This window comes from Ochlerotatus camptorhynchus, unplaced genomic scaffold (genome assembly GCF_037179485.1).
Source record: "Ochlerotatus camptorhynchus isolate MF236.1 unplaced genomic scaffold, CSIRO-AGI_Acam_v1.1 ptg000275l, whole genome shotgun sequence".
Lineage (NCBI taxonomy): Eukaryota > Metazoa > Arthropoda > Insecta > Diptera > Culicidae > Ochlerotatus > Ochlerotatus camptorhynchus.
This window is the reverse complement of record NW_027040764.1, coordinates 285,013-302,555: the sequence shown is the minus strand read 5'-3', so window position 1 is coordinate 302,555 and position 17,543 is coordinate 285,013. Positions and strand designations below refer to the sequence as shown.

Here is a 17,543-nt window from a genome sequence, read left to right as displayed (position 1 = left end):
AAAACCTACACCCGATTCTTTCTTGACACAGCATTCAAATGACACCAACATTAAATGCAACTAGTTTCAAAAGATCTGAATCTCATCAAAGAAGGTTATGGTCTACATAGAATATTTTTAAGTTCAGCACAGATCAGTAAAATTGATAAATTTTGACCATGCAAATGAAGAATCGGATGTATTCACAAACAAACGTTACCGAGCATCTGTAGAAGCTGTAATCCCAATGTAAAATTTCTAACCAACCGTTATTTCAAATTCAACTTTTGATCATTTTGTCCAACAGGGTAGCCACTAGAGTGATGCAAAATTTGAAATTTTCGCTCCACAATACTAAAACGATTCCAAATCGGATCCTGACTAACCTCTCAAAATTTGAACCCATTTGGTGAAAAACTGAGATGGCACAAGCCATTTGAAGTTTGTATGGGAATTACTATGCTAAAACCAAGATTTTTGTTCATGTCTATCTAATAATTCACCATATCGGTCTGCTTCAAAAGCTTTCAACTTTACTTGTAGGAAATTTTCCCAGCTACACCTTTGCTCTAGATTACTTTTTGATTAAATGAAAGGATCGAAAGCTATCAAAGGTTCAATGCGCTGATGTCTTATGATCATGCTCAATCAACTGCTCAGCAGGCAACATTGGTGTTTCTGGGGCGTTGAATAGGACACAAAAATCATGGCTACCATGTCACACTGCAAAATACAGTGTTGCCTACAGAGCAGCTGCTTGATCATGTCATTAGTTTACCAATCTCTTAAATAATTAATAACTTTTTCCTGTCTCGTTTTACATAGAAACGATCTTCAGCAACGTTGAAAATTTTCTATAAGAATGGCTATCAAACTGTTTCGCAGCTCAATATGGCAAAATACTAGAAGGCAATGAACAAAAAGTTGAGATTTCCCATAGTAATTTACATGTAAACTTGAAACGGCTTGTGCGAAGTCTGTTTCTAACCAAGTGAGTTGTAACTTTGGGAGGCTAATCAGGACCCGATTTGAAATCATTTAAGCACTGTGGAGCGAAAAAATAAAATTTTTCATCAGTCTAAATAGTAGCCACTGAACCGAGAAAACCTGGAGAATCGGAAATGAACCAGGAAATCAGAACAACCAACAAAAACCGGGAAATAACCAAGGTTGCAAACAGTGGTGGCACGAGTCCTGGAGTTTAACATTTTTTCCTTAACATTTGATACATTTTGCGATAACCATTGTGACGACACACAAAAACAAACTGGCAAGCGGCAAAAATGTCATGACATTTCTAAACTGTTTTCTGCCAGCGACAGAACATTTTCGCACAAAGAAGCAGACAAGACCGGCGGCGCGCGCGACATAAATTTATGTCGTGTAGAATTTTGCTGATTTCTGGCTAATTACTGCATTTATTTGATGTTTATTGCATGGAATTAAAAGATAAGAATGAAGACTGACCACTCATAAGCATAAATGTTAAAATTATGCGTAAATAAGGGAGTTGGTAATTTACTGTCACACGCAAGCCTGCAGCTGAAATTTCATTACAATAAACTGTTTGGAAAAATCAGGCTGCGAGATTTTATTTATTCTCTATCTCCGCTGTTCGCTTGGAATGTAGTTATAGACGGTCGCCCGTGTGCTGGCTGTTTTGTTTCGCTCTGGACGATGGTTTTTCAAAAAATGTACTGTTGCCACCTCTGGTTGCAAATACTCATTTCAGCTAAAATAATGTTTTTCGGAATAATAAAACCAAAAGATGGTAAATATGATGGCATGTTTTACTTGTAACTTATAAGAAGAGGTTACAAAGTATGCGTTTGAATCATAAAACGTGTAAATTTTGCTTTCTATGTGTCACAATCAGCGATTTTCTGATCGCTGAGTGAGTGAGTGTGTTTGTGAAAAATCGCTGATTGTGACTCTCATGAAGTGAAATAAACAGGTTTAATATGTCAAACACATTCTTTGCAACCTTTTCTTGTATCCTACCAATTCAAAATTTGATCATGGCATCTAACTATTTCATAATTTAGAAAAACATTGTTTTAGCTGAAATGAGTATTTGCAAGCTTCGAAATATCAAGGAATTCAATTACGTCCTTAACTTGTTTTGTACTAGTATGTCTATTTTGTCCTAAATAATTAATGATAATTAACAACAGTTTAACGATTTTTTAAACTGGAAGGATTTTGAAATGTTTTGATCCGTCCACGATCTACAAAATGTGTCCAAGTAAAGGTCCCTACATTTTCTGAATCCCAAAATTGGAATTTAGGAGGTCCTTATGTCTAGGATCTTGAATATTTTTAAAAATCCGCTTGCGATGTTAACCTCTCCCTTTATTTTTTATATTATGTTATGTTATGTTCAATACTAAACTTGTACCTAGAATTCTGAAAACTTGGTTCAATCTGAAAATTTAACTATTTTCTTACAGATTCATCCATTCATCAATTGCTTCCAAATGCAGGATCTTTTTTTCGTTCATTTAGAGGTTTTAACTTTAACTTGGACTTTAACTTGGAGACTTATTTTTAATTGAAACCAATCCTTAATTCTCAAATTTTAAAAACGGTTCAAAAATAATTTTCCAAATTCTATAGTCTTGATGATTTTTTGAAGTCCATAGTCTGTAATGATACTTTATCCTCGAGATCTCGACATTTCTCTGTTGTTAAAATATCTTCAGCTTTTTTTAACTAGTCCGTTTATTTACTAGGCTCGGTCGTGGGTGACACTTTGCGGAGCCAAAAATCAGTAATGTTTGATTTTACATTTTAAACAGCAGTAGTTCTAGGCTAGTATTGGGTACACTGAAACCTTCGTTTACGAAGTGTTTGTTTTTTACACAGTATTCAATTTACGTCCCTCTTTTTACGAAGTAAATCCAAAATAACGAGTTTTCTTTTTACGAAGTAAATTCCAAATAACGAGTTGTTTTGCGATTTTGGGAATCTTCGAAAAACTGTGAAATACCCCGCAATATGGATATCTTTGAAATCGGAGGGACATGTAGGAACCGGAAATCCATGTCGGAAGCCATTTTTCAATCCAAGATGGCAGCATCTGGTTCATAAAAAACTGGAAATTACTTTCAATACCCCACAATATGGGTATTTTTGGAATCGGAGTGACGTGTAGGGACCGGAAATCGATGTTTGACGCCATTTTGAAAGCCAAGATGGCAGGTCCCGGTAACTTTTAAAAAAAAATTGGAAATTCTCTAAAAAACTCCACAATATGGATATTTTTGAAATCGAAGTGACATGTAGGAACCGGAAATCCATGACTGATGCTATTTTTAAATTGAAGATGGTGGCATCCGGTTCATTTAGAACTGGAAAATACTTTCAATACCCCACAGAATGGGTATTTTTGGAATGAGGGTGACGTGTAGAAACTGGAAATCCATGCCTGACGCCATTTGAAATCCAAGATGGCAGCATCCGGTTTATGAAAAACTGGAAAATACTGTCAATATCCCACAATATGGGTGTTTTTGAAATCAGGGTGACGTGTAGGAACTGAAATTCTATGTCTGACGCCATTTTTTGAAATCCAAGATGGTGACATGTGGTTCATGAAAAACTGGAAAATACTGTCAATACCCCGCTATATGCGTATTTTTGGAATCGGAGTGCCATGAAGGAACCAGATATCTGACGCCATTTTGAAATCCAAGATGACGGCATCCGGTTCATGAAAAACTGGAAAATGGCATGGCATTGGCTTGGATTTCCGATCCCTTCACGTCACTCCGATTCCAAAAATACCCATATGGTGGGGGTATTGAAAGTATTTTCCAGTTTTTCATGAACCGGATGCCACCATCTTGAATTTAAAAATGGCGTCAGACATAGAATTCCAGTTCCTACACGTCACCCTGATTTCAAAAACACCCATATTGTGGGGTATTGACAGTATTTTCCAGTTTTTCATGAACCGGATTCCGCCATCTTGGATTTCAAATGGCGTCAGGCATGGATTTCCAGTTCCTACACGTCACCCTGATTCCAAAATCTGGACCCCCGGTTTGGTTCGTAAAAGGAGGTTCCAGTGTAACAATTACTCGTGGTGGGCTCGAGGTTAATGGGTAACAATTTCGATTGAAATGTGCTAGGTAGAAAACTGGTTTCTGAAGCCTCCTTCAGATACTACTCTCGGACGGTTGACCAAATCCTGGCTGGGCAGGGGCAAAGGGGCACAGAAACAGGAGGATAATAAGACTGGGACACAATGGCTGGAAATTGTTTGGAAAGGAAGGGATGGTCACATTGTTTCTGGCGACGCACAGTGAGGGCAGCGAAGCCATTCACGTGGCCAAAACCTCTAGCGCCGTTGGTTTGCTTCTTACAGGATTAAAAGCACCATCTTTGGACAGTTTCGTATTACAGTCAACTCTCCACAACAACAACCGATACCGAGTTATAGAACCGTAGTAAAAATTAATGTCATGGCTACTGTGATATCGATTGTGTTTGGGATTGTTATTCTATAACTCGATGGTCCCTTGAATATCGAGTTGTAGAAAGTTCACTGTAGTTCATTTTTACGCCACTTAGGTGGCACTCGAGTCTATATTTTGAACGAAGGTTTTTTTTTTGGTAAAGTTGTGTAGCAAAATTTCTACAAATTTGAACGAATTTACAATATTCAAATGATGTTAAATGAAAATGCCTGCAGTTGCCTGTTGAACTGTAGTCGTTATTTTACCCAAAAAGGCCAAAACTAATCGCTGTTATAAAAAAATTGCTGCTACTTTTTACTAGATTTTGAGTAATTGGCATTTTCATACATCACTTTTCTGAGATATTTTATTGGATGAGCCAAACCATTTTGATAATTTACTGAGTATAAAACTTATAAATTTGACGGATTCGAGTTTCGAAATCCGTCGGATACGGTTCTGTTTTAAGTTTGCTCTCTGTTTTGTGCTTTAATTGTTTTCGGTTGCATTTGGCTGATTAGCGCTGGCACTTTGCCTCCCGGACGGTTATGCGTGTGTGATTGTGGTGGTTTTCTCGCTTTCTGGGAAGTTTTCGAATCGAGAAGGAAACGTGATTCATCGTGTTTGCAAGAATCAGAAGAGATGTCGCTATCTGCATACTTGTTTTATTTTCTTCGCGTGTGCTCCCGGACCAGAAATGTGTGGCATAGTGAAGCGATCGATGCCTGCGTCGGAGGTGTTGGGTTTTCTAATCGTTCTATGATGGTGTTGGTTATCAGATGTACTCCAAGCACTGAAGGGTCTGCGCATTCTGCTGTGAGTCCTGCGGTTTGCTTCCAATACAGTAGTGCAGGCGAAAGAATGGTGAATGGTCTCATAGCTTCGGTGTGAAAACAAAACGCTTGCTGGAGAGTATTGGCAAAGATGACGCATGAAACAGCTTCGACAACATATTTTTTTTTTTTTTTTTTTTTTTTTTTTATTATAGTCACTTTAACACTCTTGGGTCATTCGTGACTTGTCCGGGGGTGAGATTTGAACTCGTGACTTTGGCGTGAGAGGTATGGATGTTAACCACTACGCCGGGTCGCCCCCCAACAACATATTAATACAGGCTTATAGCAGATCATTTTGGTGAGATCTTTCTTTTTGTATTAATTTAATTTTGTTTACATTTTCACATAGCCTTCACTTTACATTGCCGAATATATACCATTTCCTACTAACACAAATGTTCCCTCCCGTGGCATCTTTGAAGGTAGTATGGGTTCCCTGCACCTTCTTAAGTAGATATTGGACTAATTTTCCTTCCTATCCCTTGCGATTGTAAGGATGTGGCCAGATGTATAATGCGATGTTTGATTTGCAGGTTTTAATGTGTGGGAAAACCCACTAGTCCCAATTGTTTTTTTCACGACAACACACGATATTTTCTGCAAAATGTATTGGTTGACCATTATATAGCCCCCCATGATTTGTGCAATCGCTTATGCTATGCTGTGCTATGCTATGCTATGCTATGCTATGCTATGCTATGCTATGCTATGCTATGCTATGCTACGCTATGCTATGCTATGCTATGCTATGCTATGCTATGATATGCTATGCTAAACTATAAAACTTATACATTTGACGTATATAGGTGAAAAGAGGAAAAGTTGCAATTTTGGAGGTTAGTTTTTTTAATTGGCTGATATCTTGCTTAATGTGAGTCATACAGTTTTGATGTCTTCGACATCATTTCTCAACACTGCAAATTACACAACTTTGTCGAATAAATCCCTCAGCTAGGATGCTCCGTTCAAAAGATAGACTAGAGCGCCACCTATGCGGCGTGAAAATGAAATAATATGAAACTGTCAAAAGATGGCGCTTTTAATACTGAGCAACTTTATACAGAATTGTAAAGCTGTAGGAAGCAAACCAACGGCACTAGAGGCTTTGGCCACGCGAATGGCTTCGCTGACCCACTTTGCGACGCTCATTGAGTCATGGATAGCCTTTGTTTTTATCGGGGTATCTGGAAGTATTTTTGTTTCTCCACGTTTGCGTCCTTCGAGGTTGTTTTTTCTTGGTGATGCTTTCGGGAACGATCTAATATCTTCTAATGGTCTGAAGCTGATCTCTGCTTTGAAACCGCTGCAGTTGAGAAGCACGGTGCGTCAAGAACAGGTTTCAAATAAAGCGATGCGAGATCAACATTTATTTGCTGTTCGAAATTAGCGACATCCGGTATTTGCCACCTGTCGGTCACAAAAGATGATAGGAAATCTTCATCCGCGAAGAAATTTCAGTCAAAAGTGAAAATCCCAGCCGATTTAAATCCACTCTTCATATTACTTGAAGGGAAATCCTATGGAAATCCCAAGCATTCTGCAATATCGTAGATGGAAATTTTCTTGCCCGGGTGATTAAGCAACCAGTCATCACAAGCATCATTGTAGTATCCTTCAACACCACGTAAACGGATGTATCCAACGGCTGTAACTTATGAGAGGTAGGGTAGGTGTTCCAGTAATAGTGGTGTACCTATAGTTGCGGTATGAAGGTTGCGCCGGAATAGTGAGGAGGACCCGGATAAGATTATTTTTTTCATCGATAGCTGTCCTAAAATAAAGCATATTTGCATATTTCAAACTTAAAATTAGTCAAAAAATTACGGAAAATCATTAATTTTTCTTAAGATGTTCACTCCTTTGCACCTATAGTTGCGGTAGTGCTCCTATAATAGTGGAACCCATAAAAAACCAACGCATTCCACTATTATAGGAACCAAAGTTAGCAACTACTGGAAAAATGTTCAAATTGGAGGATAAGTTTTCTAAAATTGTATGCAATTTTATTACAGTGTAATATTTTTCTATCAAAATAGAGGTTGAAAGCTATAGATTGACGTATTACAATTGTGTGTACATCGTATATTTATTATTTAATTAATAAATTGGCTTAGTACCTCCACCACTGGCTCCCCCACCAAATGTAGAGGCAACGTCAGAAAATGAATTCCATTTTCTTTGGCAAAAGTCAAGGACTCAATGCTCACATGGAAATGCTTCAACAATTTAACGAAATTTTCCGCTGTCATCCATCCACTCGGATGTGTGCTTCCAACTGTGCATACTGGAGCATCTTTAATCATTTGGTCTTGCCAGTTTTTTCGGGGAAAGATCATGTACGGTGGAATACTCATACCAAGAACATTGACAGCACAGCAAGTTGTCACTAACTCTCTTCGTTCTCCGGAGGTCATTTTACCAACTTGTTTGGTAGCTGAAATGGAGTATATTTTTAAATTTACACCCGAACATTGACTGGTCATTCAACAAATACCTTTCGTCGCTATAATCTTCCTTGGCTTTTGAACCGTGGTCAGACCCGTCTCGTTGATATCCCAAATACCTTCTGGACCAAACAAGAATTGTTGCTTGCAGTGCATATTTATTTTTTGAGTAACGCTATTTCATTTGTATATGGATACTCGGGTTGCTAGATTTTATAATGTTGTAGAATATCACTTTGTTTTTTTTTTACAGAATTTTTACTTAAATTGGTACTAGACCGGTACGGTATAACAGGTCCTTGTTTCAGTTGTTGAAAACGGATTCTATCCAACTCATTCCTAATCTTGTTTGGCAACTCACTAGGTAAGCCGCCTTCAATCTGATTGGCCCCCTTGATCGCTGAGCAAATCTTCGTCTTGTTCCAGTCGGGTCGCTACCAAGAACCATTTTCATTGGGTCGTTATTCAACATTGTTACAATGTGCCCACCGTAGTCGCCCGATTTTCGCATTCGATCAAAGAAATTCAACTTAAAAACCTGTTGCAATGCTACTTCAGGATTCAATTCTTTTCTACACTGATTCAACAATTTTTGAGCTAAATCCAATCTTTTAGACCAAATCAGAAGCGATTCAGGAAGTTCCTAATCGAGGTGACATTTTTCAATGCAGATTCAAAACTGAGTCGAATAAGTCATCAACATTGTTCTAAAGGGTGATACGGTCAAAATTTGGTCAAGGGAAAACGCGTGTAAATCGGTGAAATCGTTTATTTAAAAAATCAAATTAAATTTCTTTTTCAAGTTCAATTAGTATAAAATTCAGAAAAAATATTCAGTTAGGCTTCCGCTTTTCCAAATCCGAATTGCCGGGCCTTACGCTTGACCCCTGCCATCAGATTTTGTACAGCCACCTTGTCCACCTTCTTCGCCGCAGAAAGCCAGTTTGCCTTGAACTGCTGCTCGCCCTTAGCAGTTTTTTTGGTCTTCTTTAGGTTCCGCTTGACAATAGCCCAGTATTTCTCAATTGGGCGGAGCTCTGGCGTGTTGGGAGGGTTCTTGTCCTTGTGAACCACCTGCACGTTGTTGGCGGCGTACCACTCCATGGCCTTTTTACCGTAATGGCAAGATGCCAAATCCGGCCAAAACAGTACGGAACAACCGTGTTTCTTCAGGAAAGGCAGCAGACGTTTATTCAAACACTCTTTCACGTAAATTTCTTGGTTGACAGTCCCGGAAGCTATGAAAATGCTGCTTTTCAAGCCACAGGTACAGATGGCTTGCCAAACCAGATATTTCTTTGCGATCTTTGACAGTTTCATGTGCTTGAAAACATCTGCTACCTTTCCCCTTCCTTTTGCCGTATAAAACTCCTGTCCCGGAAGCTGCTTGTAGTCGGCTTTGACGTAGGTTTCGTCGTCCATTACCACGCAGTCAAACTTCGTCAGCATCGTCGTGTACAGCCTCCGGGATCGCGCTTTGGCCGTCGTATTTTGTTTATCATCGCGATTTGGAGTCACTACCTTCTTGTAAGTCGATAGTCCGGCTCGTTTTTTGGCTCGATGCACGGTTGTAGACGATACACCCAGCTTATTTGCGGCATCTCGGAGAGAGAGGTTAGGGTTTCGCTTGAAACTACCGGCAACTCTCTTTGTCGTCTCAGCGGCTTCCGGTTTTCGATTTCCCCCCGATCCAGACTTCCTGGCTGTCGACAAACGTTCCCCAAACACTTTAATTACATTTGTAACGGTTGATTTGGCAACTTTTAGCGATTTTGCCAACTTTGCGTGCGAGTAGCTCGGATTTTCGCGATGCGCGAGCAAAATTTTGATACGCTGCTCTTCTTGCTTGGACGGCATTTTGACAACTGAAGAGTGAATTCCAAAATCAAAATAGGAGCAACATTCTACACACACACACCTTCAAAATGAGGGGTGTTCAGGTTTTTTAAATGCAAAATTGAAAGAAATACGTCAAGTTGATATTGACCAAATTTTGCCCGTATCACCCTTTAACTAAGTCTAAACCTTTCTGTTATGTTATCCAATCCTTGAATCCAAGGTTTCCTGCATTGATTCAACTTTTTTCGAACTGAATCCAAACTTTGACCAAAGGTGTTTGACATTTTCCTAAGTGAGCCCCAAATTTTTGTTAACTGCTTTGGCATTTGGTAGGACACAATATTGTTTAGGTCATCTAGCTATCCTAAAAGTGTAGAAAGTTTTCCGAAGTGAACCGATACTTTGTTGAGCTCAAATTTTCCAAACGGAGTCCAACTTTTTCAGAAGTGGTTCAATACCTTCCTTAAGGAGTTCAAACTTTTCTGTTGAGTGATTGAATTATATTTCATGTTAGTCTGAGCTTTCCTGAAGTGATTTAGCTAACTTTTTACATAGATTCCGCTGCCCTAGACCCCTTCATCACTCTTGTGAGATTCATATCCTTTAAAAATTAGGCTGAGATTTTAAAGAATAGACCTTCGTTTGTTCATGCCTGATGGTATATTTTTTTTAAGCAAGCACGATTGTTGAGAAAACTGGGTTAACATCCACAAAAGTACGCATTTTTTTTTAATTTGGGTTTCTTGATCAGCCAGATTGGATTTTGTCACCGTCCTTTGAAAAAAAAGGCTTGGATTTTATAGGCTGAACCTAGCTGATTTTTTTGAAGCAGGTACATTTTTTTTAGAAAACTGGTTTTAAATTCTCAGAAGTACGTATTTTCATAGAAATTTGTGTTTCCTGTTCAGCCAAGCTGAATTTCGGCACCTTCCTTTGAAAATAGTCGTTGATTTTATTCGCGTTCAAAAGCTGGCACCGACATGTAGGCGGCGCTTTCGTCCATATGATGATACTTTTGCTTGCATATGTCAAATTCTTTGGTTGAATGTAAATATTAAATTTTAATTTCAAGATTTCCCGCAAAATACTGTAAAACCGTAAAGTTTATCACGCTCAGAAGGTAAAAAACGATGAACTGACCTTAGTTTCGACAGTTGAATATTCAACGCAAACATGAAACTAGTGTTTTTTGCAAAGCGAATAGAAAAAAAATTGTGCTCAGCGTTTCACCGAAAGTGATTTTGTTGGAAGTAAATTGTAAACTACTTTTTTTTTATTAATTCCACTTTGTGATTGTAACGGCGCCGATGGTGTAGTGGTAAGCGTGATTACCTCTCACCCCAGCAGGCCTGGGTTCAATCCCAGTCGGCGCCGCTGGGATGTTCTGAGGCATAACATCACTGATCACGCCTTCCTTCGGATGGGAAGTAAAGCCGTTGGTCCCCGGTTCATGAGTTAATGGGTCGATAGGTAGGGTCCAGGTGTGGGAGCTGCCTTCCTGGCACGTCGGTAGCATTGGTGCTCAGCACGGAAAACAAGATCGACGGAAAAAAACAAACCAAAGGAAAAACTTCCCGTCCAGTGAGAAATTGCTGCGGAAGTGGAAAATGGCTTTTGGAGTTGAGAAAAATTTATATCGAGGCACGCAAGATCAGTTAAAGTTTGTGTGAAACCTGGCCCGGAGTGGAGCTTTGGGTTATGTATTCCGGTATCCCAGGAAAATGCCGTCGTTGACGTCAAAAACGGTGAACCCTTCTCTGATTGGCCGCACCAATCTTCCCACGTAGTCCAAGATATCAACTATGATAATATCCACATCATGATATTCAGCAGCTGGAACACATTTACTCAAAAGATATTTTTCAATCTGTTTAGATTTGTGCCGCTTGCGTATTGCTACGTTCAGTACGCATAGATTTTAACTACAATCAAGTGCAAATTTGAAAACTGGATCAAAATTTTCCATCGGATTATTCTTTAAAATGCCTATACAATGTGTTTGATAGAGTAGTTGATATGTTTATTACCATTTCTGCCTAGTTTCATTATAGAAACCCGTGAAATTCGCAGTGATTAACAATTATTTTTCAGTAGTTCCGTATTACCTCCATTCAATAAAAACAAAACTATCATCACGTTTTTAGTTACTGAACCGGAACGTAGGTGTCACCACAATACAGTTTGTTTTGCTTTTGATCTCCTATAGAATTGCTGAATCCCTACTTATTTTCATAGAAATTTGTTTTTTTTAGGCTCTGCCAAATTGCATTTCGGCTCATATCTTTGAAAAATAACTTACTTACCTTGCCAATCAGACTAAAGCCTTGTTGTCCTCTGCTGTCCGAAGAATTCGTCTCCACTCTACTCGATCCATGGCCACAGTTCACCAGCCTCGTAGTCTGCGAAGGGTCCGCAGGTCACCTTCTACTTGGTCGATCCACCTTGCCCGCTGCGTGCCTCTTCTTCTTGTTCCTGTTGGGTCGCTTTCGAGAACCATTTTCACTGGGTCGTCGTGCGGCATTCTTATGACGTGCCCAGCCCACCTTAGTCGCCCAATTTTTGCAATGTGGACGATGGATGGTTCTCCCAGCAGCTGGTGCAATGCGTGGTTCATTCGCCTCCTCCACGTTCCGTCATGCATCCATCTGCACTCCACCGTAGATGGTACGCAACACCTTCCGTTCGAAAACACCAACGCGCCCTCCACGAGCATAGTCCAGGTCTCGTGGCCGTAAAGGACCACCGGTCTAATCAGCGTCTTGTAGACAGTCAACTTCGTGCGGCGGCGAATTTTATTCGACCGGAGCGTCCTCCGGAGTCCAAAGTAGGCACGATTCCCTGCCATAATGCGTCTTTGAATTTCTCTGCTGGTATCATTTTCGGCGGTCACCAGTGAGCCCAAATACACGAACTCATCGACCATCTCGATTTCGTCACCGTCAATCTGAACTAGGGGTGGGAGGCTAACATTGTCTTCCCTAGAACCTCTTCCTTTCATGTATTTTGTCTTTGATGCGTTGATAGCTCACTTGGTAGTTGATCTACACCAGTTGCTTTGTTGTTCTTCAGCCGACCGATCTCCTCCTCAACTTCTTGAAGATCAGGGGCCAGTAGCCTGTCGTCTTCTGCGCGTGCTCCAAGGTCTGTTGCCGTGCCACCTTCGTTTTCTGCTGCTTCACCGTTGAGGTGCTCGTCATAGTACTGCTTCCACCTCTCAATCACCTCACACTCGTTCGTGAGAAGGTTACCGTCCAAGTCCTTGCACATATCGGCTTGCGGCACGTAGCCTTTGCGCGAACTATTTAGCTTCTCGTAGAACTTCCGTGTGTCGTTTACGCGGTACAGATTTTCCATCGCCTCGCGATCTCGGTCTTCCTTCTGACGCTTCTTCCTTCGGAAAACCGAGTTTTGTCTGTTCCGCGCTTGTCTGTATCGCTCCACATTCCATCTCGTGCGGTGTTGCAGCATTCTCGCCCGTGCTGCATTCTTCTCCTCTACTAACAGTTTGCATTTGCCGTCAAACCAGTCATTTCTTCGGTCCGGGATTGCAGTACCTAGTGCCGCTGCAGCAGTACTACCTATGGCTGAACGGATGTCCCTTCAGCCATCTTCAAAAGAAGCTGCGCCAAGCTGCTCTTCCGTGGGTAGTGCAACTTCCAGCTGCTGCGCGTAGTCCTGGGCAACTCCGGCGTCCCGTAGTTGCTCAATGTTGGGTCGCGGCGTTCGACTTCGACGTGTGTTATGCACCGTCGAGAGTTTTGAGCGCATGCATACTGCAACTAGGTAGTGGTCCGACCTGCGGACGTTGATAATGTCGGAGAAGAATTTCCCGTCGATTAGAACGTGATCGATTTGGTTTTCTGTGTGTTGGTCAGGTGATCTCCAGGTGGCTTTGTGGATAGCCTTGCGGGGGAAAAAGGTACTTCGAACTACCATACCCCGGGAGGCTGCAAAGTTCACGCATCGTTGGCCGTTGTCGTTCGATACGGCATGCAGGCTGTTTGGCCCGATTGCCGGTCTATACATTGCCTCCCGTCCTACCTGAGCGTTCATGTCGCCGATGACGATTTTGACGTCCCGTTGCGAACAGCTGTCGTACACCTGCTCCAGCTGCGCTAGAACGCTTCTTTCTCGTCGTCGGGTCTCCCTTCGTGTGGGCAGTGCACGTTGATGATGCTGTAGTTGAAGAAACGGCCCTTAATCCTCAACTTGCACATCCTCGCGTTGATCGGCTGCCAACCAATCACGCATTGGCGCATCTTATACCCTGCACTACAAAGCCGGTTCCCAGCTCGTTGGTGGTGCCACAGCTGTGGTAGAAAGTTGCCGCTCGATGCCCGCTTTTCCATACCTTGTGTCCCGTCCAGCAAAGTTCCTGCAGTGCTACGACTTCGAAGTTGCGTGGTTGAAGTTCGTCATAGATTAACCTATCGCAACCCGGGAAGCCGAGCGATTTGCAGTTCCATGTTCCGAGTTTCCAATCGCAGTCCTTATTTCGTCGCGTGGGTCTGTGACGATTGTTCCGATCCGTATTTCTTTCTTCGGTATTTGCAACTTTGTTTTTTTTTCGACCATCGTGCACAGCTCTGTTAAGAGTCCCACGCTGGCACTAGGACGGTGATCAGCCGCTCCTAACATGGAGAACAGACGCCGTTTTGAGCCGCACCTCCATGGTGAACAGACGCTCGGGCTTGGTGAAGTAGGAACTTGTGAGGACCAGGGCTAGGTATTCCGCTCCTTCCAGGTTGTCAACTCACCATTTTGTAGCCCAAAATAAGCTTGTACTTTATTGAATGGACCTTGCTGAATCCATACGTGAAGGTTGAACCGGGTTTGTAATTCTAAAAGTGTATTTTTAGAAATTTGGGTTTCCTTTTCTACCATGTAATATTTGAATAAGGAGGAACTATCGAAATTAGAACGTTTTTTATAAGAACTATTACGTTTGTGGTATTCCGCTTGATGGTTTACCCGAAATTGATCAAAACCCAAAAATCACACTAATGCGTGAAATGTCTTGTTGATAACCCGAGTGTTTCACATAATAAAGTCAACATTTGTGGCTTCTGTTATGCATTATTGTCCAAAATCATGGCTTCAATGAAGTATAAGACTAAAGCGAAGGTTAAGAAGTAATGTAAACGCTTGAAATATACGGTTTAGATGTGATGTAAAAATATGTATTGAATATTTTATTTTTATTTTTTAGTTTATTTTTTATTCCTCCCGACTGGTGCGAGCATCGAGTGACAAAAGGAACACTTATGATTTGCTCGGGCCGAATTCCGAATAATAAAATTTTAGTTGTAATGAGCAATTGTCGAAAATCTCGATTGCCGTTCCCACTTACTCCGCGTTCCCACTTGCCCTGGTGTACCTTAAATTGTGGATACAATTGTTTATCGATAACTTTGGTTCGGACCCACTAGCTACAAGTCATATATTATTTTGATTTACATGTAAATCGTTCTCTGACTGTGTTTTGACTAATTGCAATCTTTCCATCTTTCAGACGTGTTTGCCGTCGTAACGAAGCGAAGCCGAAGATATCGGCTTTCGGTATACTGTGATGAAACCGTACCACCATTCGGACCAACGCTGCCCAATCCACCAGAGTTCGAAGTAAGTATACATTTTTATTTCTGCACAAATCATCTTAGCTGTTTGTTTGTTGTTCCGTCGAGACAAAGGTCAGCTCTTGATTTGATAAGAATGTATTTTTCCACGGTATGTATGTTCCCTTATCCGCCTTTTAATGGCACATAAATGTCCATCACCTGCTTAATTTGCCGCAAAACTCGTCGTAAATCACGACAGACTGCCCGACAGCAAATCCAATTGACCGAAAATAGTCGTGCACTTTTGGGAGCTCTCCCGCTGGCCGCTGTCGGACGATGCCACCTATCACACAAACACAAACAAACACGTGACTTTGATTGACGTGTGTACTGGAAGCATTTGGCAATTTGTTTTCCGTACGTTTGACCTTTATTTTTTTGTTGTGTATCAAAACATGGTATGTTTCCTGCGGTAGTGCCAATATGAGCAGCCGTTAGCGGTGGGGTGTCGGTTGTATTATCGAAATAATTGCTTTCCGTTTCCATATATTTTATTTTTCTGCGTCCGAACTGTGTGGTAACAGGATCCTGCCGTGTTCCGGGACTTTTTGTTGGTGAAATTGATTAACGGGGAGAAGGCTACCTTCCAGACGCCAACGTTTGCCCGGAAGCGGGAACGGACCTTGGAGATGCTCATCAAGGACCTATACGAGGAGTATGTGCACGACAATAAAATGGTAAGTCTAGAATGTGGAATTGCTTAGCCTTAGCACTTTTATGGGTGTGAATCAACTGTATGGCTTATTATTAATTTATTTTTCATCGAATATTATATGTGGCTATTTAATTTTAATGATCTTCTTATAAAACTACACACTTAGAAATAACTAACGTCTTTGACATAAAAGATGAGACGAAAAACAAACATGTCATGTAATATTAAGTACTCCGAGACTGAAAAGTTCGTTGCTCGACGAAAAGTACGTTTGATTGAGCTATTTTTCGCGTCTGTTATGACTCAAATTTATGTCAAAATTGACGCTCGTATATGTCACTCTCAGAGCACCTAAATGTACATGTTTTTTTCTAAGTGTGCAGTCGTCTGACAGCCGTGCACAATTTATTGGATGGATTCCGTCACTTGTAAAATTAGTTATTTCTAAGTGTGTGATTTAAGGGACTTGTACTGAAGTGAAGTGAGGCATGCTGAAATACGGTCACACCCTTATCTGCACTGCTTATCCGACTGAACATTGATCACTGAACAGATTAAGATAAATTTCATGACAGATTTACTTGGGAATACATAACCGTGAACTTATTTCTTTTTTCCTAGAGGGGCGTGGGAATTATCTCCCGTCCTTACAAATACAAAAAAAAAATGCATGGGCAATTATCTCAAATCCCAAAAAAAAAAAACGTCTACGTAGTTTATGAACATCCCCTAGAATATCATTTAAAGGATTATTCAATCATTATGTAAGCATTATGCAATACGCTCTTCTCCCACAAGGCTGCCTATAATCCCATATCAGTACCATATGGGAAAAATAGGCATTGAGAAAATGGCAGTCGAAGCTACGAAGTATGATTCCCACGAAAATATTTGACAAATCGTAGTAAATGCATTATTTTTGTTTTCAAGTTAAATATCGCAACTTTAAAAGCAGAACTGTAACTTCACCTTAGAATGAATGGGACAAACTGACTTAATGTTGTTTTTACATAGTAAGATCTTTCTTTAAATAATTCGTCTTCATTTATTTTCAACATCCTTGCTTAAGATATTGCTGAAGTACAAGCAGTGAGAAACTCCCCCTTACTTCATTCGTAATTTTGTCATGGCACGTAAATAACGCATAAAGTTTAGAAGAGTATATGGCAACCAATCTGCAAAATTTCTAAACTAAACTAAAATCTAAACAAAAACGTTATACGTGGTTTATGAGCATTCAGGCAAGTACGGAAGATTGCCTGTTATCTACGGTTGGGTTTTCCAGTAATTGGTTCAAGGTATCTACTTACTTTTTGAAAGTATTCGCGTATCCTACTATGGGCAAAACGGTTACCAAGAAGGCAGAATCCGCAACCAGGAAACCATTCACACAATATGCCACCAGAATCACGGGTACGTTCGTTGTGATTAAATAATCGGTCAGTGTTATTGGATCCACAAATGGAACATAGATTCTGATCACGAGGAACGTCTCTTTCGTAACCTCAATTACAAGCATAATTGCAAAACATAGAAGCACTGTAATGTCGGCCTAAAAACCCCTAATTTGCGCCCATACATAAATTCAGCAATCGACTAAATTTTCAATAGCGACGAAAAATGTCCATTAGCACCATCCCTTCTAGATAAAATAAATAAATAGCAAATTTTTAGCGATGCGCCCAATCTTAGATCCAACATTAGAGCCATTT

At 40.6% G+C, this 17,543-nt stretch overlaps 1 protein-coding gene across 1 annotated transcript in view; it reads left to right on the top strand.

The window, feature by feature from the left end:
• The window catches only part of LOC135706208 (GTPase-activating Rap/Ran-GAP domain-like protein 3), a 205,007-nt gene that overhangs the window by 135,299 nt on the left and 52,165 nt on the right, over nt 1-17,543 (top strand). Inside the window, exons 10-11 of the mRNA XM_065227772.1 lie at nt 15,071-15,180; nt 15,701-15,853. Coding sequence (XP_065083844.1) covers nt 15,071-15,180; nt 15,701-15,853 — 263 coding nt within the window. The remainder of the gene's footprint in view (nt 1-15,070; nt 15,181-15,700; nt 15,854-17,543) is intronic.